This window comes from Haematobia irritans, chromosome 5, assembly GCF_050003625.1.
Source record: "Haematobia irritans isolate KBUSLIRL chromosome 5, ASM5000362v1, whole genome shotgun sequence".
NCBI classification, from domain to species: domain Eukaryota; kingdom Metazoa; phylum Arthropoda; class Insecta; order Diptera; family Muscidae; genus Haematobia; species Haematobia irritans.
Genome location: NC_134401.1, coordinates 90,297,075 through 90,322,524, shown reverse-complemented (window position 1 = coordinate 90,322,524; position 25,450 = coordinate 90,297,075). Strand labels below are relative to the sequence as shown.

Sequence of the window (25,450 nt, the reverse complement as noted above, 5' to 3'; positions counted from 1 at the left end):
TCTTTATTTTAAAGAAATTTGTCCTTAATATTGTATAAATTGCTTATCCTAAAATTTAGGTTGCTTAATCATTCATATTAGGCCAACATTTTTTTTTTAATTATTAAAGATATCAATTTATAACAAATAGAGAATTTTGGTTGTTTAAAATTTCATTCTGGTGAAGAATATAGGCGTTAGATCGGGCTCTAATATATATACTGCACTTGCTTCTTTAAAATATCTGTATTGCAAATTAGTACACTGAAAAAATATTTACATGATATTACACATTACACAAACTAAATTTAAGGATGCGAAATTTACAAAGGACAAGTTTCTTTAAAATAATGAAATTTTAATTAAAATGAAGTTTATAATCTTTGCTTCAAAATTTTGTTTCATTAAATTTAGGACACAAATTTTGTAAATTTGCGTCCCATGTCTTTGAAGTAAAGCTAATTTTCCTTAAAGTAAAGAAATACATTTTTTATTTAAATAAATTGTCCTTAAATTAACTGAAATATTGAAACTTTAGATTTAAGATAAAAATGCTTCAAATATAGGCTAAGACTTATTTAGAGGAGGTAGCGTCTTTGGTTTAAAGTTTTTTGTTTTTAATTAACTTTAAAGTATCCGTTATAATTTGGATTTTTAAACTGGCATTTGTTTGTACGTGAGTACCTTTATTAATAAACCGTGAAAAGAGAATGAGAATTTGATAAATGTATCCTGTATCCTAATTTTAATTTTATTGGTCCTAGATTTAAAGTCAGATAGGTCGCTAAAAATTTCTTTATTTTAAAAAAGTCGCATCTTTGGCTCCGCAATCAATGCCAAAATCCTTAAGGGAAGGTCAAAATCTTTGGATCCAAGTAAACTTTTTTTGAGTATAGCTTCTTTGTCTCAGAATTATTACCACCGTCGTTAAATGAACCTTGAAAACATTCGAAATAATTTTGTTTGCTTATAGTAATCTTCAAATTAAGGTTCAATCACTTAAATTTTTATATATAATTTTAGATGCCACCCATGTAAATGCCTGAGTAAAAATTCTTTTTTAACAACATTATTTGTTGATATCATATTATTCGATTTTTCAATCTTCTCAGGAATTTTAATAGCATTACGACAATATAAAATATTGACCAAATATCTGCGTTTTGGTTTTCTTTATTAAAGAATCTTCATATGTTATTATTTAAATCATTAATATAATATATGTATACTTTTAAGGCAATAAATTTTCGCCGTATTCAAAAAATCAAAAATGATTCCTAACACAATTTGAAATTAATTTCCCATGGCACAGAATTTACACATCCTAGCCAATATTCAAAATGCGTTCATTATCAATTACCATTTGACATCTTTTTTATTTATGTCGATAATTTTTGTCAATAAAAAAGTCAAATAATTTCAACGCCATGTCTAAAAATAAAAGTCTTATTTATGCATTTTTTCAGAGAATAAACGACCATTGAGGTTTGTGGTGCCAAATGCGGTAAATAAATCACCGTATATACACTACGTGTCTTATTGTTGTTTTTTTTTTTCTTCGATTATTTTTTCGAATATTAAATGTTCGAAATTTCTACCATTACAAATGCCAAGACCAACGTAGTTGGGGGTTATCAGTCAGTTACTAGTCATCGTCATGTCATAGACTTCCTATCAATTTATCTGCCAATGAGTCATTATTATTATTATTGAATGAGGTTCCTAAATTTAATGATTTTCGAACATAAGTGTCGAAGTAACAACGAATCGATAAGACAAACTGATAAATTTCCAATAAATTTTTATTTTTATTCGAAATGAGGTGCAATTTACTTACTATTTAACTACTCAACCTAATTATATACCTGTGAATATGAAGGTCCAATCATCTTATCACTAGGTCGTAATTGAAAGAAAAACAAGTTATAATTTGATTACAAAATCATTAATAAGATTTCTATTTTAAGAGATTTTCTTTGTTTGGTTTTTGGGAGAATATTGAAAACGGATATTTAAATTTAGCAATTGTATATTTATTTTATTTTGAGAATTTGTATATCCTACACCAATGAACTAACACAAATTGAAAAAAAAATATTATGCCTAAAAAAATATATTATGCCTATATTTATTTGGATTGGTCCTGTAATTTTTTTTCTGTCCAGTTTTGTTATAAGATAAACTTTTTTTTGCAATTTTTTTCAATAGGATTTTTTTATAATCTCTGAAGTTTTAAATATTAAAAAGTGACTTTGATAATCTTTATTTAAATCAAATTAATTAAGGTGAAAATTAATTTTATCTTCCCAGTAATGACTTGGGCCAATTCCATGAAGTTAAGATGAAAGTAAACTTTATGGATATATCAAAATCCAAACATTCATACTCAGAAAAAAATATCACCAATATTGTAATTGAAAGTAAAAAAATCCAATAAAAATGAATTCATTCAATTAATTATTTAATCAAAACAAAAATCAATAACAAATACAAAACAAAAAATATCACCAATATTGTAAGCAAATGTAAAAAAAAATCAAAAAAAAAAAATAATTTCTTCAATATAAATCAAAAAATATCACCAATATTTTCTCTGAATATAATTTTTAATTAAAGCATTTATTATATATTTTTTAATTAAAGCAAATATAAATGGATTACAGTTTTTATAAGGCAATTTCTATGAATTAATAATTGGACAAGTTAATTTCGTGATTGAAACAAAATTTTTTTATAACAAATAAATTACCCAGCAAAAAAGCATCGCCAAAAAAGTAATGAAAATGTTCTTTTTGGATCCGGAAGTGGTGCAAAATTGACGCAGAAGCGATGAATTTATCATAGGACGGAAGTCCTCCATTTCAACAACCGTTGCACTGAATTTACATCACTTCTTTAGGTGGGATACGAATTCAATGTTTTGGATGTAAATTAAAAATTCTGTGATATTTTGTCAAATAAATAATTTTTATATTTTTTATAATTTTTAATGGGTTCTAACGCTTGTCGGAAACGTTTGACCTCAAATATTTTCAAAAATTCACAATTTTTTTCAGATTGGATTTAGCATTTTTTTTTTTTCAACTAAATTTAAATGATTTGTACAATTTTATGAATTCTTACTCTGTTTTTAACCTATTTGAAACCAAAAAAGTAAAATTACCCATTAAAAGTTTGAAAAAACCAAGTTATAAAAAATTGAATTAAAAGAACTTCCTGGGTCGTTAAAATAAAGAACATCATTGGGAGTGCATCTTCTGGAAGTGCCTTTAAAGAACTTCCAAATTTTTTTGCTGGGTAACTTAGACGCAAATGATGGTGGATTGTAAAGAATTCAATATATTGTCAATAAAAAACAATATCATGTAGCTGTAATGTTAACTTCTTGTCAACAAATATGTTTATTTAGAAAAATGTTTCATTACACAGAAAAATAGCACCAAAATATTTCCACTAAAATGTTGATTGATGAAGTCAGTTAAAAAAAGTGAACGAAATTTTAAAATTTTTAAATAAAAATTTATTTCAAACAAGCAATTTTTTAATCAAACTTAAAACACAAAGTCAGATAAGAAATAATTGAAAATAGTTAAATTTTTAATTCAAAAAATTGAGTTTTGCACATAACATCAATAAACTTTTTAATTGAATCAATTAAAAAAATAATTGAAATTTTCAAATCAAATCAAATATTTTTTTAACCAAATATTTTTTTTATTTTAATTAAAAAATTAATTTGATAGATTTTGTTGGTGTTGTTTTATGCGGTATTAAATATTTACAAATATGTATTACTGTTTTTCTTAAGACATGAAATAAATCGATCCAATTAAATTTTAATTGGAATCGGAATAATTCAATTAATTTAAGTGATCGATTTTTATTTAGATTGAAAATTAATAAATTGATTAAATGTAATTTTTTAATTGAATATTTTTTCAAATTCCTTCAAAGTTTTTATAAATAATATACTGGTGATATAATTAAATATGTTTTACAACTCTGTTTTTATTGGTGCAGGATATACATAAAATATATAACATAATTATTTATTTTTGATTTATTAAAAAAAGCCAAATTATTAATTTGGTTTTATTTTTTGTACAATATTATATTTTACTTGGGTTTTATTTCTATTTTAATTTATATTTTTCTCTTTTTATTATTTTATTTTCATGTAATCTTCTGCAAAAAAACAAAAAATCAACCCACCTTTAACACATTCCCCCTTTGTTATAAAACACAACATAAATATATATTTATATAAAATGGTTGTTGAATTTGGTTATTGCTGTTGTGCTATATGAAAAACCAAACGCAATTTTTCTTACACTTACAATATTTTTTTTCATATATGTAAATTCAATTGTAAATACAATAATATTGTATATTGATGCTGCCGCTGCTGATGTTTTTGCCTGATGTCTTCTTCAATAAAAACAAAACACATAATTTTTCACCTTTACTGCATCTCAACCAAAAAAAAAAAATTAAAAAAAAACATCCACCCACCATAAACTTTATTTTGGCACACCAATCCCAACCAATCAAACACCACCACCACCCTCATCATGAACAAACATATTTCCCGATTTCATGTTTGTTCTTTCGTTTCCAAATTTCAACAATCAATCATCACAATTTTTGAAAATCAAATGTTCTTCAACCCTTCAATATTTTCCAATCAAAAATTATCACCAAAAATAAAGGGACCACATCCGGCTTTAATTATTGTAAGTACTTACTGGTTTTTTGTTGTTTTTTATTTATTTATTTTTTCTTTTACATATGTATATATGTTTTTGTTTTTGAAAAATGTATTGTTTTTTATTTCTACTATAATATGGTTATGTTTACTTGTTAAAAGTTTTGTATTGGATTTTTTTCTTTTTAGTTTCAAAGGTTTTAAATTTTATTCATTTGATGGTTACTTTTATAAAATATTTAGGAGCATGCCTTGCATTCATTAATGGTATTTCTGCATAACTCACAAATCCCCTGTGTCCAACTTTGGAGCCAAAAAGTATCACAAAAGGTGTCATTTTGTATAAAAATTGGCATCAAATAAAGAGAACATTTATTTACTTTCTTTCCACTTCTTATTATATTGTGTCACTATTTAGTTGAGTCTATTTGTGACCACTTTTCCTTCTTTTGACATAGTGTTTTCAAGTGAATTCATGTACCGCCTGAAAATATGCAATACAAAATTTGTATAGTAGATAAATCGTGTTGCTCTCTCGAACTGTCATTTTCAAAGAGCAATTTTCAAAGATATGGAGATAAAATAATTGTTAGTATAACTTAGATGTGATTTGGAAAAATTAATTTCACAATTCTAAAAATAAAAATCCCAAACGCCAACACAAAGGGCAGATTATAGTCTAATAATTGCAAGAAGCTGTGTATCCATTAAACAGAATTGAAGATGATGTTAATATCCAATACTGCAGTCCTCCGAACTAGCGGTACAAAAGGCGAAATAAACTGTTCCGTTAATGACTTTTTGTGAACAAAAACTCGGTCAATTTTCTTGTAATCTGCGTATTATAAACAATGTAGAAGAATTTATTCGAGGGCCTTATGAGCCGATCCCCAAATATAATCTACCAAAATTTTATTTCTATAGAAAATTTTGTCAAAATTTTATACTATACAAAATTTACGGCCGTATATACTTGTTTCTTATCGTGTGTGAGATAATGTTGCATTTTTCTCTCAGCTTTATAAGAACCAGTGTGAAAATTGGGAGATCTAATTAGGTATGATTAGATCTCCAAATTGGCCCCTTTAGATCTAAGCAGATTTATTATATATAATTCCATATACGCGTAAAGAAAAAAAAACGCTTGCAAAACGGGTACCGAAAACGTTTTCCTTTTGTTAGAGTTTTTTGAATTCCTTCGAAAATTTTAAACTTCTATTACCAAAAAAATCGTTTGTTACAATAATAAGACACATTTTACAGTTCATAGTAAAAATTTTATATAGTAGTATCTAATGTTGAACTTTTTTTGAGAATCTTTTGAACATATCTGGAATATATGTAAAAAAAAGCAGGGATCGAACCCACGACCCTTGGCATACAAGGCGGACGTAGCAACCACTTCACCACGGTGCCCAACTAAATGTACATTTCTGTTAAATAAAGTTTGCTTAATCGGCTCGTGGGCGCCGAAAGCTATGCTATATAAATATAACTTATATGGATAATTGTCTATTGATGACAACAGCTGCATAGCTCAGTCGATAGTGTGTTGGCTTACAAATTGCATGGTCCGCGGTTCGATTCTTCGTCCAGGCGAAAGATAGAATTTAAAAAATTTATAAAATCGAATAATTTCTTCTACATTGTTTGTACATATTACAGAAAAAGGTGCCAAGAACTAAAAAACCTCTTGAAAGTTGGAAAGATGTGAGGGAAAATGTAATTAGACAGAAAAGATTTTTTTTGAGTTAGTCTTTATGAAATAGTTTTTACATCCTGGAAAAGAATAAACGTTTATCACAAAAAGTATATATTTTTCTTCCAAATAAACTTCCTTAAAGCAAATGAGAAACGAACATTGTTTGTCTAAAATTTCGTTTGGGAGGAAAGAATTATTTTTTTTTGCGTGTATGATAGATATAATTGTATATAAGATATAAGATCTAGACCAATATTGAGATCTGATCAGATATCATTTCATAGTAATTAGATATGATTAGATATTACCATTTTTCGGATCTATTCATATCAAATTAGATCTCTCAATTTTTACTCGGGGAATTCAAATCGTGTAAAGCATATCACATTTCTCGTAACCTTCATGTAACCTTCAAATGAATCATGGGAACCTTTTATTATTTTATTACTTGTTTTAGTTTATTTATTGGTTTATGGATATTAAATGGAATATATGTTTAAATATTTTTTTTATTACTTATATCTATGAATATATGCGTACATACTATATGTAATTAAAGAGAAATGTGTTTTTGATTTTTGATCGTTTACCATTTGTCCCAAGTGTTTGATTACCACCAATACATTTACAAATCCCAGTATATTATGAAAATGATATCTAACATGGTTTTATGTTTGTTTATAATTTTTTCTCTCTCCTCTCTCTCTATCTCTCGCTTATACGCTCTCCCTCAAACAAATGGTTTCATTGTCTACTTATAATCGCTACTTAACCCATAAATGCCCGTAATGTTTAAAATTTTGACGCCTCATCAATTTTTAACGCCACCATTACCACCAATATCATAATTAACATCGTTATCAATCATCATCATCATGATCATCGTAATAAATGAATTGATTTCAACTGATCTGATATTGTTATTCATATCACACATATCGCATTGTTATGGGGATATGGATCTTCATCATTATCATCAATACAATCGTCCAACAAAAACTCAACTAAACCTCTGTATTTGAACCATGGATTATGCCTATTGCTAACCAAAAATGAAAACAAAATAATGTTAAAAAATATAAACACTACTTCTCGAAACCATGAATGTGAATTGTTGTCATCCACCCCCATACCACTGTGGTCGTCTATTGGATCTTTGTGGTTTTACTCTGCGTGCCATATTGACGACGATTGTGTAACACAACAATCTTCAATGATATCGACTAAATTTTTATATTTTACCCATCATTACACCATACATACATCCCCAATCCATTCATGTACCATACTCGCGAAATCATGAAATTCACATTCGATCACCATCGATTTTAACAACCATCAACCAACAACCAATGAACCATCTATCTATCCATCCATCCACCCATTGATCCAACAATTTGTTTGTTGACTGTCATTTTGGCTATTGCTATTATTATTGTTGCTATTATGCTATTGTTGTTGTTATTGTTGTTGTAATGATGTAATCGTAAACCTCCACCGCCATTCAACCTTTTAATGTCTCCATGTTGCCGGCGTATGGCGGCTCGCGCATTCAATTGAATGATGTTCTACTGGGGGGGGGCTATATATGTGATGTGCCATCAAAACTATTATCATCATGACTTCTTTTGCTCCAACATCATCATCACCACCATCAACATCGTCGATCTCCATACATATATCGATCGATGGAACTAAAATTGAAACCACAACACAATGCCATATATTTGTGTGTCATCCTTACCACTCTCGCGCACCCTCAATTGTTTTGCTTGGTTTATTGGAAACTTCTCCAAAATAAATAACAAACGAAAAAAAATTAAACCAAAACAAATCTAGAGTAGTACTGCAGGAACACTTGCGGTAAAGTATCTTGACTTTGTATCTGAGATCATAGATTCATATGTACACTAAAAAAATTGCCTTGCAAAGATTTTGAACTTCATTTAAGGATTGTAGTATTGATTCTAAGGAAGATAAAAACACGCCACCTTAATAAGTGTTTTATGTATAATTAGGCCACAGCCTTAACTTTTCAGATTAAAAATTAAATTTCAGACATTTAAAATGAAATCTATTTGTTTTTTTTTTCATTAAAAAAAAATAAAAAAGGGAACAAATTTAAATGAAACATGTAACATCTTCAATATAAAAAATTGGGGCTTTTGTATTATGGCCATGAATTTCAAATCCCAAGTATTTGCTTTGAAATTCAATTTTAATAGAAGGACTTAAATTTAAAATTCTAGTATTCTAAGGTTCATGAAAAATGTTTTAACCCTTAAACTACGTATGGGTCATTTGATGACTCAAACCGTATCTGTCATCACAGCATTTCTTACTGTTGAAATATATATAAATATTCTTGCTACTCAGTACTAACAGTTCTTACACAGAAAAAAGTAAACAAGGTTACGGGAATATGAACTATTTTGTACAAAAATTGAAGTTGTGGAAATAATTAAATTGTCGAATATTTACTAACATTTGTGGATTTTTAACCACCAGATATATAGAGAAAAATATTTCACCAAAATATTTCCAATTAAAATTTTAATTGAATATTCAATTATATTCAAAACATTCACACAGAAAAAATATCACCAACATATTTCCAATTAAAGGTTAATTGAAGTTGATTTTTTTTAATTAAAAATTAATTGATAAAATTATCTCGGAAGACTGTCATTTAAATTTTTAAATAATTTATTTCAAACAATCGATTTTATTTATCAAGCTAAGTCATTTAAGAGAGTAATTGAAAATAGTTACGCTTTTATTTCAAGAAATTAATTGAGTTTTACAATCAACACCAATTAAATTTTTAATTGAATCAATTAAAATATAATTGAACTTTTCAAATCAAATCAATTAATTTATTAATCAAAAAATTTTTTATGCCCAATTAAAACTGTGATTGATACTATCATTTTCGTGATTGAAGACATTTCAATTAAAAAATTAATTGGAACAATTAATTTCGTGATTGAAAAAAATAATAACAATTAATATTTTTTATTTGGATCAATTAATTTTTTAATGCACTTTGGTGATTGATACACACATTTTTTTAAATTTAATTGATGTTGTTTGCAAAACTAAATCAATTTTTTCCATTCAATTCATTTCAATTATATTAAAAATTTTTCAATTAAAAATTTAATTGATGTTGATTGCAAAACTAAATTATTTTTTTTCCGTTAAAATGTAACTATTTCAATTACTTTTTTAACTGATTTATCCCCATTTTCATGAAGCTCTGTTAGTGTTACGTTAGCGAACGAACTTTTAAACCGTGATATCTACATATCTGTGATCTTGCGTATATATTCCATATGCCAGTTAGAAACTTAACTGCTGAAAATTTTTCAGTTAAAGTTTACTGGAGAAAAGATATTTCCATTTTTCTTTCTGTTAAGTGGCAGTTAAAGCCTAACGGAGCTACATGAAAATGGCCGTTAGTGTTTTAAGTTTGAATCGAAAATTGATTGTTCAAAATAAATTTGTAGTTAAAAATTAAAAAAAAAAATCCATCACATTTTTTTAATTGACTTGGTCTTCCGAGTTTGATTAAAATGTTTATTGTATCAATTTTTTAATTAAAATTTTTAAAATCTTCAATCATTGACTTGATTAAATTAATGTTGCCATCTTGATTAAAAAGTTTATTTTTATCAATTAATTAATTGAAAAAATTTTCAACTTATTTGGTGATATTTGTTACTGTGTACTAAAGAAAAGATCATGGGGCTGGGGAAAATTTCTTACAAAATTTAAAAAAAAAAAAACTAAAATAAAATATTTTTTTCACTAAATATAAGATAATTGTAGAATCAGTTTAAAGACGGATTTTTTATATGCACTACGAGTACTCAGCTGGAGTAGTGCATTGAGTAGTAAGAACTTATAATTATATTCCAACATTAAGAAATTCGTTGATGATAAATACGATTTGGGTCATCAAATGACCACAAGGTAATATGAGGGTTAAAAACATATATAAATTTCCCAATAGTTCAAATATATTTTAAAAATTGTTAAAAAAAAAAAGTTGTCCTAAAATGAAGGTTACAAAATCTTTCTCATTAAGTCAATTTATACTTTTCAGTGTAGATACCCTCTATAATATGTTTTTTATTAGATGCTCAAAGCTTATGTTCTTCTTTTTCGAGCCTCTTGAGTTTAGAAAATGTAATGATTTTTTCATTTTCTGCTTCTTCTGTTTCTTTCGATTGTCATTTATTGTTTGGTTTTTGATTCCATTATTTTGCTTTATTTGAGTGAGGCTTGAGTTTTTGTTATTGAATGGCTTTTCTTATGTTGGTCTTATCGAAACTATGGCTGCCTGAAACCCTGCTTTTTTGCTTCTATATGATCTTCTCAATTGTATGGTATTAAAAATAGATAAATATAAATGTTTATACATAAGTTTATTATGTATCCACATAGCAACAGTATTGTAGCTAATAATTAATGGTAAATTTTACCATGTTATTAAACAATATTGCCATAAAAATATTAAAAATTTTTAATTTCGATATGGACATTTTCAAGTAATCTCCAAGTTGGAAGTTTTAATTTTTAAATGTTCATTTCAAGAAACTCTACTTCGCTTTATCGACTGTTTATAAAAAAAATGTAATTTTTCCTATTTTGTATACCATAGTGACAAGTCATAGTTCTCAGTCCACTTGGTTTCTTGCAAACTCTCCAGAATGGATTTTAAACTACTCAGCCGTTTCGTTGACGAATTTGTAGTAGTCGATAACAATTTTCGAATTAAGAATTTGATACCTCTTGAATATCTGACTTTACATGTATAGCCACATTTCTTGACAGATTTTATTGAATTTCCCTAGGATTTAACGAAATACATTTGAAAAGATGTTCTCATAACTACTAACCATCATTTTAGTTTTGTTGTAACTATGCTACCTGATATTTCGAAAATTTTATTGCCATCATTGTTTTCAGAATTTACAAGTTAATAATATTAAGAACAATTTCAAAATTCAGTGCAATGTCCATGGTGTTGGTGGCAAATCCTTCGAAGAAAATGAATGTTTACAAAATAATTGCCAAGATATAGAATATTCAAAATTAACTGAACAATCTGGAAATCGATATACATTTTACAAGGTATAATTAAAACAACAAAACATACATTCATTTACTAAACAGTTGAAATTTTTTGTTTTAAAAAACCTTAAAACATATGTAAGTATATATAGATATTATGGGCATTTACATACATACATACAGTATTTTTTATTGTATATATAAATATCAATTAAATATCTTAACACAGTAAGATATTGTCATAAAGAAATTTAAAAAAAAATAATTATAATTACTAACTAATTTTTTTAATTAAAACAAAACCCAATCACAAAAAATATTTAATTTCTTAATTGGACCAATTAATTTTTTTAATTGGCATTGGTGACTTGGCTACATACATACAATATTTTTTTGGATTGTCTATATAAATATAAAAATAAAAAGAAACAAATATAAATATATACATAAATATAAAAATGAATATAAATTAGATATTCTTAACAAAATAAGAAATTTCATTTGTCGATCATTTCATTTCATTTGTAAATATAAATATAAAAATAAATATAAATTAGATATTCTTAACAAAATAAGAAATTTCATTTGTCGATTAAAAATTAATTCTATTTTTTTTGGAATTATATTTCTAATACACACAAAAAAAAATATCACCAACATTTTTCCAATTAATATTTTAAATGTTCTATTAAAACTTTAATTGATTCAACTAATTTTTTAATTAAAAAAAAAAAAAAAAAAAAAAAAAACAATCACAAAAATTAATTTTTTAATTGAATCAATTAATTATTTTAATTGGCATTGGTGATTTGGCGTTTCCGTGATTGAAGAAATTTCGATTAAAATTAATTGAATCACTTAATTTCGCAAGTGAAAACAAAAAAATATTTTTTATGTTAGCCTTATATCAATGCAGGCTGATTTTTTTTCGTACAAATAAATTACTTCACATATAATTACAATTTTAATACAAGCTTTTGGGCATGAAAAATATTTTCTTTTGTGTAAAAATTGATTTGTTTTAAGCATTTTGAAACAAACATTTTAAGTATTATCCATATAAAGGGAAAATACTTAACGTTTTTGCTCCATAATCCAGTCGATATAATATGTAAAAATGTATGTATGGAAGTATGTGCCCATTTATTTTACTAACAATTTTAAAATCAATTTGTTGATTTACTTTGTAAATAAAAAAAACTGATAGTTATTTTTAAATATTTTGATATAAAATAATGTATATGTTGTAAATATTTAGATAGTATATATTTATGTAAAATATTTTTAATCATAGATGTTTGCTCCCTTTATTGAAAATATTTTTTGTGCATCCCTAATTTTATTTAAGTTTAAGTTTGTGCTTATTGTACGTTTTTTTGTGGCTGAATGTTGAATGTTGAGTATCTTTGTTACTTTCTTATAATTAAATATTATTTTTATATTTGAAATAAAATTAATTATTTTCTTTGTTCTTTTTTCATTAATCTTTTACCTGTTTAGGGCGAGTTGGAGCAACAACTTTTACAAGCCAATCCAATTTTGGAAGCCTTTGGTAATGCCAAGACTGTGAAAAACGATAACTCGTCACGTTTTGTAAGTATAATTTGTATCAGATAATACTATCCTACATAATTGTGTGGGTGGAAAATAAATTTTGAAAATCACACTGGTGTATTTTGGACACTTTAACATGTAAATAAGACAGGAAAAGGCATCTTCCCAATAAGTAGTTTTATAGAATAGAGCAAGTATATACGGCAGTAAGTTCGGCCTGGTCGAATCTTATGCACCCTCCACAATGGATTACGTAAAAAGTTCTACTTCAAACTGTCATCTCGATCGAATTACTCCTTTTTTCTTAGGCGATTTCGTTTGGGAAAAATATGTTGGCTTGGTGATACATTGTTATTCCCCCCATCATATTTTCGCCCAAATGATAGTATCATTCCTAAGTTATTGTTAAATCATAATATTTTGAGGCGTCTTGTGTCCAAAAGCTATACAAAATACATACGAAAATTCACCTCTCATCACATGTACATTTTTAGTGTAAACTAGTGTAATTATGGACCGATATGGACCAATTTTATCACGGTTGTTCGATTCCATAGAATAACACCACGTACCAAATTTTAACCGTATCGAAAGAAATTTGCTCCTGCAAGAGGCTCCGAAAGCCAAATCTGAGGATCGATTTATATGGGGGCTATATATAATTATAGTCCGAGAAGAACCAATTTTTTGAAATTGGCACCTCCAGGAATATGTGAAAATCAAATTTGGGGATCGGTTTATATCGGGGCTACATATATTATTTAGGACCGATATGGACCTATTTTAGCACGGTTGTTAGATGCCATAGACTAACACCACGTACCAAATTTCAACCGTATCCGATGAAATTTGTTCCTCCTAGAAGCCAAATCTAGGGATCGGTTTATATATGAGCTTTACCTAATAGTGGTCCCATATGGCCCATTTGCAATAACATCCGATCTACATCAATAACGACAACTTGAGCCAAGATTCGGATTTTAGCGTGATTTCAACAGACGAACGGATGGACTGACATCGCTAGATCGACTCAATATTTCACGGCGATAAATATACTTTATGGGATTTCGGACCAATATATAGATATGGTACAAACGGAATCACATAGTTATGCCCTGTTCCCGTATATCGAACGAACCCCCGTTCGAAAGAAAGGCACTCACTCGAATTCGAATGAACTTGGGTTTTTAATTTTTTTGAAAGTTCGTTTCGTTTGTATGAGAATACATTGATTATCAAAAATGAGTATTTAAAAATGTTTGGCCTGAGAATTCATACAAATGTTAACAATGTTTTTACTTTTTTCTTGACACTTATTGTATATGTTCGTTTATTGCTGGACAACAAAATATGAAGTGACTTGCCTTTCGAAATAGGAGAACAAAACTCAATTTTCTTTCGTTTGGAATACGAAAGAAAGCTTTCGTTCGATATACAGGAACAGGTCATTAATATATCTATGGTGCACCCAGAGAAGGAATATGATCACCTCAAACATGTTTTAAGAGCAAAATGTTATTTTTGGGTGGTGACCATGTAACATTGTTTTCGCAACCATGTTATTTTCTCGGAAATCATGTATCTGATTTCGGCAAGCAGTTTATATTTGACGATAAAATAACATTTTAGTGACAAACATGTTACATGGTCACCATACAAAAATAACATTTTGCTTTTGAAACATGTTTGAGGTGATCATATTCCTTCCCTGCGTGTGAAGGGAATACAAATTTCTAAGTTTTCTTCATTCATTCCTTTAAATGTATATCCAAAAATGCTCTTCTATAGATGGACTTAATTTTCACTTCAAAAAAAAATATTTTTAGGTGAAGTAAATAAAATTATTTGGTTTACGTAGTTTTCCCAAATAAAATAATGGAAATTTCCAAAAAATATTTGAAAATTACCGATGCATTTCTTGACAGATATAGAATTTACAATAAAATATTTGCTAGTATTATTCGAACGCTTTTATGTAGAGATACAAGTGTTTTTTATTATTTTTTTATTGAAATTCGAAATATCAAATACACATCATATCTGAAGAACTAACGCGAAATAAATGCTACGGATTCTTAAAAATATGACTTGCGCCCCATGACAAAGCCATGTGATATTCATTGCTTCTGAGTACTACGTACGCAAAACGAACATGTTCATTACTTATTTGGCTACGGTTTTATTGCTGGATATATTTGTTTATGTGGCTCATTTAAACATACATATATATGTAGATTCCCTTAACGCAATATTGCAACTAATATCTTTACATAGGCATATTGGACAGTCTACCACAACACTGGCAGTAGGACAATATACAGAATGAATGCGACTCATTTAAGATCAAAGTAAAATTTATTATGCAAAAAAGTTAAATAAAGTAAAAAATATCACCAATATTTTATATAACGCGCTTCTACTCATACTCTTCTTTTACAATCGATTATCCTATTTTACTAATGTCCTCTTTTTTTCTCCCACAATTTTGGATTTCTCTTTGGTAAATTCTAGGGTAAATTCATACGCATTAATTTTGATGCGTCTGGTTATATATCGGGTGCCAATATTGAAACATATTTACTTGAAAAATCTCGTGCCATTCGTCAAGCTAAAGACGAGCGAACATTCCATATTTTCTATCAACTGCTGGCCGGTGCCTCACCCGAACAACGTGAGAAATTCATCTTGGATGATATCAAAACATACCCATTCCTCTCCAATGGCAGTCTGCCAGTACCCGGTGTTGATGACTTTGCCGAATTCCAGGCCACCGTGAAATCTATGAATATTATGGGTATGACGGCTGAAGATTTCAATTCAATATTCCGTATTGTAAGTGCGGTGCTCCTATTTGGCTGCATGAAATTCCGTCAGGAGCGTAACAATGATCAGGCCACATTGCCCGATAATACGGTGGCTCAGAAAATTGCCCATCTTTTGGGCTTAAGTGTGACTGATATGACACGAGCCTTCCTTACGCCTCGCCTTAAAGTGGGCCGAGATTTCGTTACGAAAGCCCAGACCAAGGAACAGGTCGAATTTGCCGTAGAGGCCATCTCGAAAGCGTGCTATGAACGTATGTTCAAATGGTTGGTGACTCGCATCAATCGCTCATTGGATCGTACCAAACGTCAGGGTGCCTCGTTCATTGGCATTCTGGATATGGCTGGTTTCGAAATTTTCGAGTTGAATTCATTCGAACAACTGTGTATTAATTACACCAATGAAAAATTGCAACAACTTTTCAACCACACCATGTTCATTCTAGAACAGGAGGAGTACCAACGTGAGGGTATCGAATGGAAATTCATCGATTTCGGTTTGGACTTGCAGCCCACCATCGATTTGATTGACAAACCGGGTGGTATCATGGCTCTCTTGGATGAAGAATGCTGGTTCCCCAAGGCGACAGATAAGACCTTCGTTGAGAAATTAGTGTCAGCACATTCAATGCATCCGAAATTCATGAAGACTGACTTCCGTGGTGTGGCCGACTTTGCAATTGTTCATTATGCCGGCAAGGTTGACTACTCCGCCGCCAAATGGTTAATGAAGAACATGGATCCTTTGAACGAGAATATAGTGTCGCTGCTGCAGAGTTCGCAAGATCCATTTGTGGTTAACATATGGAAGGATGCTGAAATTGTTGGCATGGCTCATCATGCACTCACCGACTCACAATTTGGTGCCCGTACCCGCAAGGGTATGTTCCGTACCGTGTCCCATTTGTATAAGGAACAATTGGCCAAACTTATGGATACACTGAGAAATACCAACCCGAACTTTGTGCGTTGTATCATACCGAACCACGAGAAACGAGCTGGCAAAATTGATGCACCTTTGGTCTTAGATCAATTGCGTTGCAATGGTGTGCTCGAAGGTATTCGTATTTGTCGCCAGGGCTTCCCCAATCGTATTCCATTCCAAGAGTTCCGTCAACGCTACGAATTGCTCACACCCAATGTCATTCCCAAGGGTTTCATGGATGGAAAGAAGGCGTGCGAGAAAATGATACAAGCTCTGGAACTCGACTCGAATCTATACCGTGTCGGTCAGTCGAAGATCTTCTTCCGCGCTGGTGTTTTGGCTCATCTCGAGGAAGAGCGTGATTACAAGATCACGGATTTGATTGTTAACTTCCAGGCATTCTGCCGCGGTTTCTTGGCCCGGCGCAACTATCAGAAACGTTTACAACAATTGAATGCTATACGCATTATCCAGCGCAATTGTGCTGCCTATTTGAAGTTGCGCAACTGGCAATGGTGGCGCCTGTACACAAAGGTTAAGCCATTGCTAGAGGTGACCAAGCAAGAGGAGAAACTGGTGCAAAAGGAAGATGAACTCAAGCAAGTGCGTGAGAAACTTGACACACTCGCTAAAAGTACCCAAGAATATGAGCGCAAATACCAACAAGCGTTGGAGGAGAAGACCTCATTGGCCGAACAGTTGCAAGCCGAAATAGAACTTTGCGCTGAAGCGGAGGAGTCGCGTTCCAGGCTTATGGCTCGCAAACAGGAACTCGAAGATATGATGCAGGAACTTGAAACACGTATCGAAGAAGAAGAAGAACGTGTTTTGGCTTTGGGTGTAGAAAAGAAGAAGCTTGAACTTAACATACAAGATCTCGAGGAACAATTGGAAGAGGAGGAAGCTGCCCGACAAAAACTCCAATTGGAAAAAGTGCAACTCGATGGCAAAATTAAGAAGTACGAAGAGGAACTGGCTCTTACTGAAGATCACAATCAAAAATTGATCAAAGAAAAGAAAATCCTCGAAGAACGTGCCAACGATCTCTCTCAAACTTTGGCCGAAGAAGAGGAGAAAGCCAAACATTTGGCTAAACTAAAAGTCAAACATGAGGCCACCATTGCCGAATTGGAAGAGCGAATGCATAAGGACCAACAACAAAGACAGGAAACAGATCGTTCTAAACGTAAAATTGAAACGGAAATGGCTGATCTAAAGGAACAGCTTAATGAAAGACGTGTCCAAGTGGAGGAGCTTCAGGTGCAATTGTCCAAACGTGAAGATGAACTTGCCCAAACGCTAATTCGTATTGATGAAGAATCTGCCGCCAAGGCTGCTGCCCAGAAAGCGCAACGTGAAATCGAATCGCAATTAGCAGAACTGCAAGAAGATTTGGAAGCTGAAAAGGCAGCAAGAGCAAAGGCTGAAAAAATACGTCGTGATTTGGGTGAAGAACTAGAGGCCTTAAAGAATGAGTTATTGGATTCCTTGGATACAACAGCTGGTAAGTTAGGCGTGATAGTCCTTCAAACAACTTTGAAATCTCACTCATACATTTTATAAAATTTCAGCTCAACAAGAGTTACGTTCGAAACGCGAACAGGAATTGGCTTCACTTAAGAAATCCCTGGAAGAAGAGACCGTCAACCATGAAGCCTCAGTGGCGGAAATGAGACATAAGCATGTTCAAGAATTGAATGGCATCAATGAACAACTGGAAAATCTGCGTAAAGCTAAAGCGGTGCTAGAAAAAGCCAAAGGTACATTGGAAGCTGAAAATGCCGATTTGGCAACAGAATTACGTAGTGTCAACAGTTCCCGCCAAGAAAACGATCGTCGTCGTAAACAAGCCGAATCACAGATTGCAGAGCTACAGGTAAGTGGAAACTATCACCACCACCATTGCTGGCAACAATGTTTCAACAGAACAAGACAGAGTTGAATTCTAGATTTGTGTACAACATCATAACAAGCAAAGCAAGCACTCGCCCACCCACCCACAAATCATGTTCTCTAACCAAGAAAAACGCTGGTGGAAACCACAAAGTCTCCTTCGAAGTGCACTAGTCAGATATGTCTATGACAGCCCATCATCGTTAGAGACCTATTTGCGGTTTTCATTAAACACCAGTTCCTTCCCGCAACTCGTGCAAGTGGTTCATTGACAAGGTCTGGTCTAGTCTGCTCTACTCTGTCTTAGGCTGTGCTGTGTTTATGTCAATTGAAATCGTGTTATAGTCAACGACTTGATTGCCATTAATCAGTATAATGTGGGCTCTGTCTAACATTTGTATTGAAATCGAAATTGAAATTGATGATCATCATTTATTTTTCCAGGTGAAATTGGCCGAAGTAGAGCGTGCTCGATCCGAATTGCAAGAGAAATGCACAAAACTGCAACAGGAATCCGAGTACATAACGAATCAATTGGAAGAGGCCGAACTGAAAGCATCTGCTGCCGTTAAGTCCGCCGGTAATATGGAGTCTCAGCTTGCCGAAACCCAACAGCTGCTCGAAGAAGAAACCCGCCAGAAACTATCGCTCTCTTCCAAACTACGTCAACTTGAGTCAGAGAAAGAAGCGCTGCAGGAACAGCTTGAGGAAGATGAAGAAACTAAGAAAACCTATGAACGAAAACTGGCCGAGTTAACGAATACAATGCAAGAAATTAAAAAGAAGGCCGAGGAAGATGCTGATGCTGTGAAAGAATTGGAAGAAGGCAAAAAACGTTTGAACAAGAGCATAGAAGATCTTGAGAGACAAGTGAAAGAATTGACCGCGCAAAACGATCGTTTGGACAAGAGTAAAAAGAAGATCCAATCGGAGCTTGAAGATGCCACCATTGAATTAGAAGCACAACGCACAAAGGTAAGTCTTGGAGATATGATCACTTTGAAGGTTTTTTGTAATGCTTTTTGAATTGTTTCATAGGTGCTCGAGTTAGAGAAGAAACAAAAGAACTTCGACAAAATCTTGGCCGAAGAGAAAGCCATATCGGAGCAATTTGCCCAAGAACGTGATACTGCTGAACGTGAGGCCCGCGAAAAGGAAACCAAGGTTCTATCACTTAGTCGAGAGTTGGACGAGGCCTATGATAAAATCGATGACATGGAGAACAAACGTAAGGCGTTACAAAACGAACTCGATGATTTAGTGAATACCCAAGGCACCGCCGATAAGAACGTTCACGAATTGGAAAAGGCTAAACGTGCCTTGGAATCTCAATTGGCTGAATTGAAAGCACAAAACGAAGAATTGGAAGATGACCTACAACTCACGGAGGATGCCAAATTGCGATTGGAGGTCAATATGCAAGCACTTCGATCTCAATTCGAACGAGATCTCCAAGCCAAGGAGGAACAAGCCGAAGAGAAACGTCGTGGTCTGGTGAAACAACTGAGGGATCTCGAAGCCGAGTTAGATGAGGAACGTAAGCAACGTACTGCTGCTGTGGCGTCTAAAAAGAAACTAGAGGGTGACCTTAAAGAACTTGAGACTACCATGGAGATGCACAATAAGGTTAAAGAAGATGCTCTCAAACATGCCAAGAAATTGCAGGTTCAAGTCAAGGACGCTTTGAGGGAAGCCGAAGAAGCCAAAGCGGCCAAAGAGGAACTCCAAGCTGCCAGTAAAGAAGCAGAGCGCAAGGTTAAAGCCTTGGAAGCCGAAGTAATGCAACTAACCGAAGATTTGGCCAGTTCAGAGAGGGCTAGAAGAGCGGCCGAAACTGAACGTGACGAGTTGGCCGAGGAGATGGCTGCCAATGCCAGTAAGGGTACTCTAATGACTGATGAGAAACGCCGATTGGAAGCCCGCATTGCCGCCCTCGAAGAGGAACTTGAGGAAGAACAATCAAATTCAGAAGTTATATTAGATCGTAGCCGTAAAGCTCAACTCTTGAATGAGCAGCTGTCGACGGAATTGGCCACAGAAAAATCGAACTCGCAAAAGAACGAAAACACCAGAGCCCTATTGGAACGACAAAACAAGGAGCTGAAAGCAAAATTGGCCGAAATCGAAACAGCGCAAAGAACAAAAACAAAAGCCACAATTGCAACACTCGAAGCCAAGATTGCCAACCTCGAAGAACAACTCGACAACGAGGGTAAAGAACGTCTCCTCCAACAAAAGGCCAATCGTAAAATGGAAAAGAAAATTAAGGAATTGGGCCTAAATATTGAGGATGAACGAAGACATGCCGATCAATACAAAGAGCAAATAGATAAAGTAAGTTTCGACCCACAAAAAGCATTCACAGTTGTTTACCTAATTTTTGTCTTTGTCTCCCTACAAACAGCTTAACAGTCGCATGAAATTATTGAAACGTAATCTTGACGAAACTGAAGAGGAGCTACAAAAGGAGAAGACACAAAAACGCAAATACCAACGTGAATGTGAAGATATGATCGAAAGTCAAGAAGCCATGACTCGAGAAATCAACTCACTTAAAACCAAATTAAGGTAAGTTGTGGCATTTCTTTTTTCGCATAGCGATACGAAGGTTGCAACAAAATCTCTAATTTTGAATCTCAAATCATATAGATCTATACAAGTGGCTGAGACCGAAAAGGCTAAAGCCTATTCTCCCAAAAAGGATCCTACTCTTATTATGAATTGTGAGGGTATTCAGTAGAATAAGCAAACACACAATAATCGTCAAGTTTTATTGTTTCTAACAAAACCGATCTCCCACACGAATGAAAAAATTCGAAAAATTAAAACTTACCCTCGTTAGAATACTCAGTGTTTCAGTGTGCGTGTGTGTGTGTAGTTTTGTTTGTTCCTTCTTTTTGTCTGATTAGGCAATATATAGGCGTTCGATCTCGTTGTGTAAGTTATTTTATGTTTTGTCTTAATTTTTTTTACCCAGAATTTAGTTTTCGTCCAGATTAGATTTTCCCCAATCCTAGAGTTTTGAATTCAATCGAAACACTTTTTGTTTGTTCTCCACCACACTTTATATAGATACACATGATATGATGCACGTTTATCCCCCCCGACATGACTCCAAATCTATTTCCTCTTTAGTTAATAATGTCAAAATGAGTTTGATTTGTTTTCGTTTACTATCTTCTTTCCCTATCACAAAACCTTTATTGATGCACGAAAATTCCCAACAATTTTTGAATTTAAATTTGTTTTCTTTTTTTATGGTTTTCTTAAGTTAAATTGATTTATTCTCTATTTACTCAGATTGTGAAAATCATGTTAATAAACAAAGCAGTCCTCCATTTCCAGTGGACATGCAGATGTTATATTAAGGAAAACTATTATTATTATGTTTTATTTTTCTAATAAAAGGGTTAGTGCCACATTTATTTGTCAGTGAGAATTGTGTTATTAAATCTATATAAAATCATATTTCATATTAGTTATTCTAGATTTAATAATGTATTATCCATAGTGAATAATGACTGTTTGCATATAACATTTAAACTAATAATCTACTACACACAAAAAAAAATTCTGATTCAATCACGAAATTAGTTGATCCAATTAATTTTTAATTGAAATGTCTTCAATCACAGAAATGATAGTACCAATTAAAAAATTAATTGAAGGTCAATTAAAAAGTTAATTGATCCAATTAAAAAATTAATTGATACTATTATTTTTGTGATTGATTTTTGTTTCAATTAAAAAATTTGTTGAATCAATTAAATTTTTAAATGAATATTTTTTAAAACTCAATTAAAATTTTAATTGGAAAAATTTTCGTGAAATTTTTTTGTGTGTAGGGAAAGTCGAAAATCGACGAACTGACTATCTGCTTAAAAAAGTCAAAGTAATCTTTTTCTAATCTTCTAAATTAATTGAAAATGAACGAAACTGATTTAACAAACAAGCAAGTGGCGTCATTACTTCCATCGATCCTGACTTATTGGTAACAAATTTTGGATGTTCCTTTGGAGTACCAAAAAACTCCACAACGTCATATAATGCACATGTAAATCCAGCATTTAAAGAGGAAGATCTGCAATTTTCTATGAATATTATTTAAATTTTGGAATAAATTTAATAGAGCGATAAAATTCCTCCAAATATTTTAAAATAAAGCTGTAAAGATTGTGTTTAATAAACGTTTTGCCATATCCTCGTATCATAGATTTGTATAGGGATATGTCATGATTAATTTGACCGACAAATTTATAAGTTTTTAAAAATTTGCACCAAGTTGGCTACAACTGTGTGAAATAATGAAAATTTACATATAGAAATAGCGTTAACCTAAAAATAATGCAATAAAATATTTTGTCAAAATTTTATTTCTATAGAAAATTTTGTCAAAATTTTATTTCTATAGAAAATTTTGTCAAAATTTTATTTCTATAGAAAATTTTGTCAAATTTTTATTTCTATAGAAAATTTTGCCAAAATTTTATTTCTATAGAAAATTTTGTCAAAATTTTATTTATTTAGAAAATTTTGTCAAAATTTTATTTCTATAGAAAATTTTGTCAAAATTTTATTTCTATAGAAAATTTTGTCAAAATTTTATTTCTATAGAAAATTTTGTCAAAATTTTATTTCTATAGAAAATTTTGTCAAAATTTTATTTCTATAGAAAATTTTGTCAAAATTTTATTTCTATAGAAAATTTTGTCAAAATTTTATTTCTATAGACAATTTTGTCAAATTTTTAAATCTTCTATAGATTTTGTCAAACTTTAAGTTCTGTAGAAAATTTTAATTCTATAGAAAATTTTGCCAAAATTTAATTTCTATAGGATATTTTTCCCCCGGTTTATTTCTATAGAATTTTTTGTCAATATTTGATTTCTATAGATTTTTTTTGTCAAAATTTTATTATTTATAGAAAATTTTCTCAAAATTTTATTTCTATAGAAAAGTTTGTCAAAATTTTATTTCTATAGAAAATTTTGTCAAAATGTTATATCTATAGAAAATTTTTCTCAAAATTTTATTTCTATAGATAATTTTGCCAAAATTTTATTTCTCTAGAAATTTTTTTGTCAAAATGTCTATAGAAAATTTGATGTACAATTTAGTTAGAAAGGAATATTTTACAAAATCTACCAAGCAGTAACAAATCTATCATTTTTGGTAGAATTCTACCAACTATGACAACCGTGCTCACTATTTAATCCAGAGTCCTTATTCTCTCTTATCACTGAGTGCTGCCAGATTCTATGTCTAGTTCCTTTTTATAGACGAGTCGGCGACCCTATATATACAAGGCGGGCAGGCTAACCATACAGTTAATTAAATACAGTTCAATATCCGATCGCATTTAGGAACATCCATATCACAATGGACTGAATAGTCTAAGTGAGCCTGAAACAAAATCGAGCTGCCTAGGATCTTAAAAAAATATTAAAGTACTGGGTAACATTTTAAAACCTACACTCAAAGAAATTTGTTAGTAGACCCGGAAGAAAATTCTGCTAAACGAGCAAAAAGTGAAAGCAGTTAGTGTTTGCTGAAATAGCAAAAATGGTTTGCTATTTTTAAACTCGATTACACTAAAAAAATTTTTGGTGTTTGGCTGAAAACAAATCAAAAAATTTAAACTACAGCCCATAGTAATCGCTTTTCGCCATACAATGGATTAAAAAAAACAACAGCAGACAAAAACCTGTTTTCAGAAGAATTTCCTATGAGTGTAGTAAGAAAACATTTTCTATTACATAAAAGCATGACATTTAATGCAATTTTGGGTGATTAATTGATAAAATATAGTTTAAGGATATATCAATATCGGTAATCATAATAGAACTCAACATCGTCTGTCGACTACAAAGGGCTAAATTTCTAGTTACCATAAATTGAGCTATCATTCACAAATTGTTTATCGCAAATACTGAGTACATTATTATATACCAAAGTGAAATCCACAATTTTGTTTTATGTATATTTTATTTGTTTTGTTTTAATTCCAAAATGGCTAACAGAAGCATGTGGTTTTTATTCTAATATATATATATGGAATTTTCATACTTATTTTATTATTTTTTCTTGCAACTCTAATTACAGGCGCACCGGCGGCATGGGTCTAAGTTCGAGTCGTCTAACCGGTACTCCATCTTCCAAACGGGGAGGTGATGACAGTTCAGTCCAAGATGAATCATTAGATGGCGAAGATTCGGGCAATTAAATTATTTTAACAACAAAAACCTGTCAAACAACAACAATTATCATTATTTTTTTAAAGTTTTATTAATTTCTGTTAATTTTTTTTATAAAATTTACTTATTTTTATATAAAAAAACACACACACAGTTAAGATGAAAACACACACAATCCCATTAAAAAAGAAAACAAACTAATTTCTTTGTATAAAACAAAAAAAACGTATATGAAGAAGAAAATACGATAACAAGTTAAACGAAGAGGAAGAGAATGCATTGTTTCTTATACTATTACACGTAGATATTCTTCCTCTTCCTATACCAATAAAGTTCTTGCTATTCTTAGCTCCTATTAATTTTATTTACATTATTATACCTTTCCTCCCAAAACCCAACTATCCTCTAAGATCTTTCCATATACATACCACGTACCACAATCCAATTAAAATTAAAAAAACGAAATAAGTAATCTTACGTCTAATAATTAACTACTTAAAGTTATTAATTAATATTATACAAATAAAAATTATAAAAATTTTTATAAAAAAGGAAAAAATTATATTAAAAATCAAATAAAAAAGTATTGGAAAATGC

General features: G+C 30.8%; 1 protein-coding gene across 8 annotated transcripts in view; it reads left to right on the top strand.

The window, feature by feature from the left end:
• Positions 1-24,902, top strand: part of zip (myosin heavy chain 10) — a 143,524-nt gene extending 118,622 nt beyond the window's left edge. For 5 of the 8 annotated variants that reach the window (XM_075313287.1, XM_075313289.1, XM_075313288.1 and 2 more), the window contains exons 6-14: positions 4,689-4,712; positions 12,966-13,058; positions 15,531-18,270; positions 18,338-18,642; positions 19,104-19,634; positions 19,698-20,993; positions 21,064-21,227; positions 21,309-21,382; positions 21,960-22,042. In XM_075313287.1, the coding sequence (XP_075169402.1) occupies positions 4,689-4,712; positions 12,966-13,058; positions 15,531-18,270; positions 18,338-18,642; positions 19,104-19,634; positions 19,698-20,993; positions 21,064-21,227; positions 21,309-21,382; positions 21,960-22,027 (5,295 nt within the window). In that variant the 3' untranslated portion in view covers positions 22,028-22,042. Of the gene's footprint in view, positions 1-4,688; positions 4,713-12,965; positions 13,059-15,530; positions 18,271-18,337; positions 18,643-19,103; positions 19,635-19,697; positions 20,994-21,063; positions 21,228-21,308; positions 21,597-21,959; positions 22,043-24,761 lie in introns of those variants that run through there. The other 3 variants (XR_012723663.1, XM_075313291.1, XM_075313293.1) reach the window with 3 other exon arrangements.
• Positions 24,903-25,450: the final 548 nt, after the last annotated feature.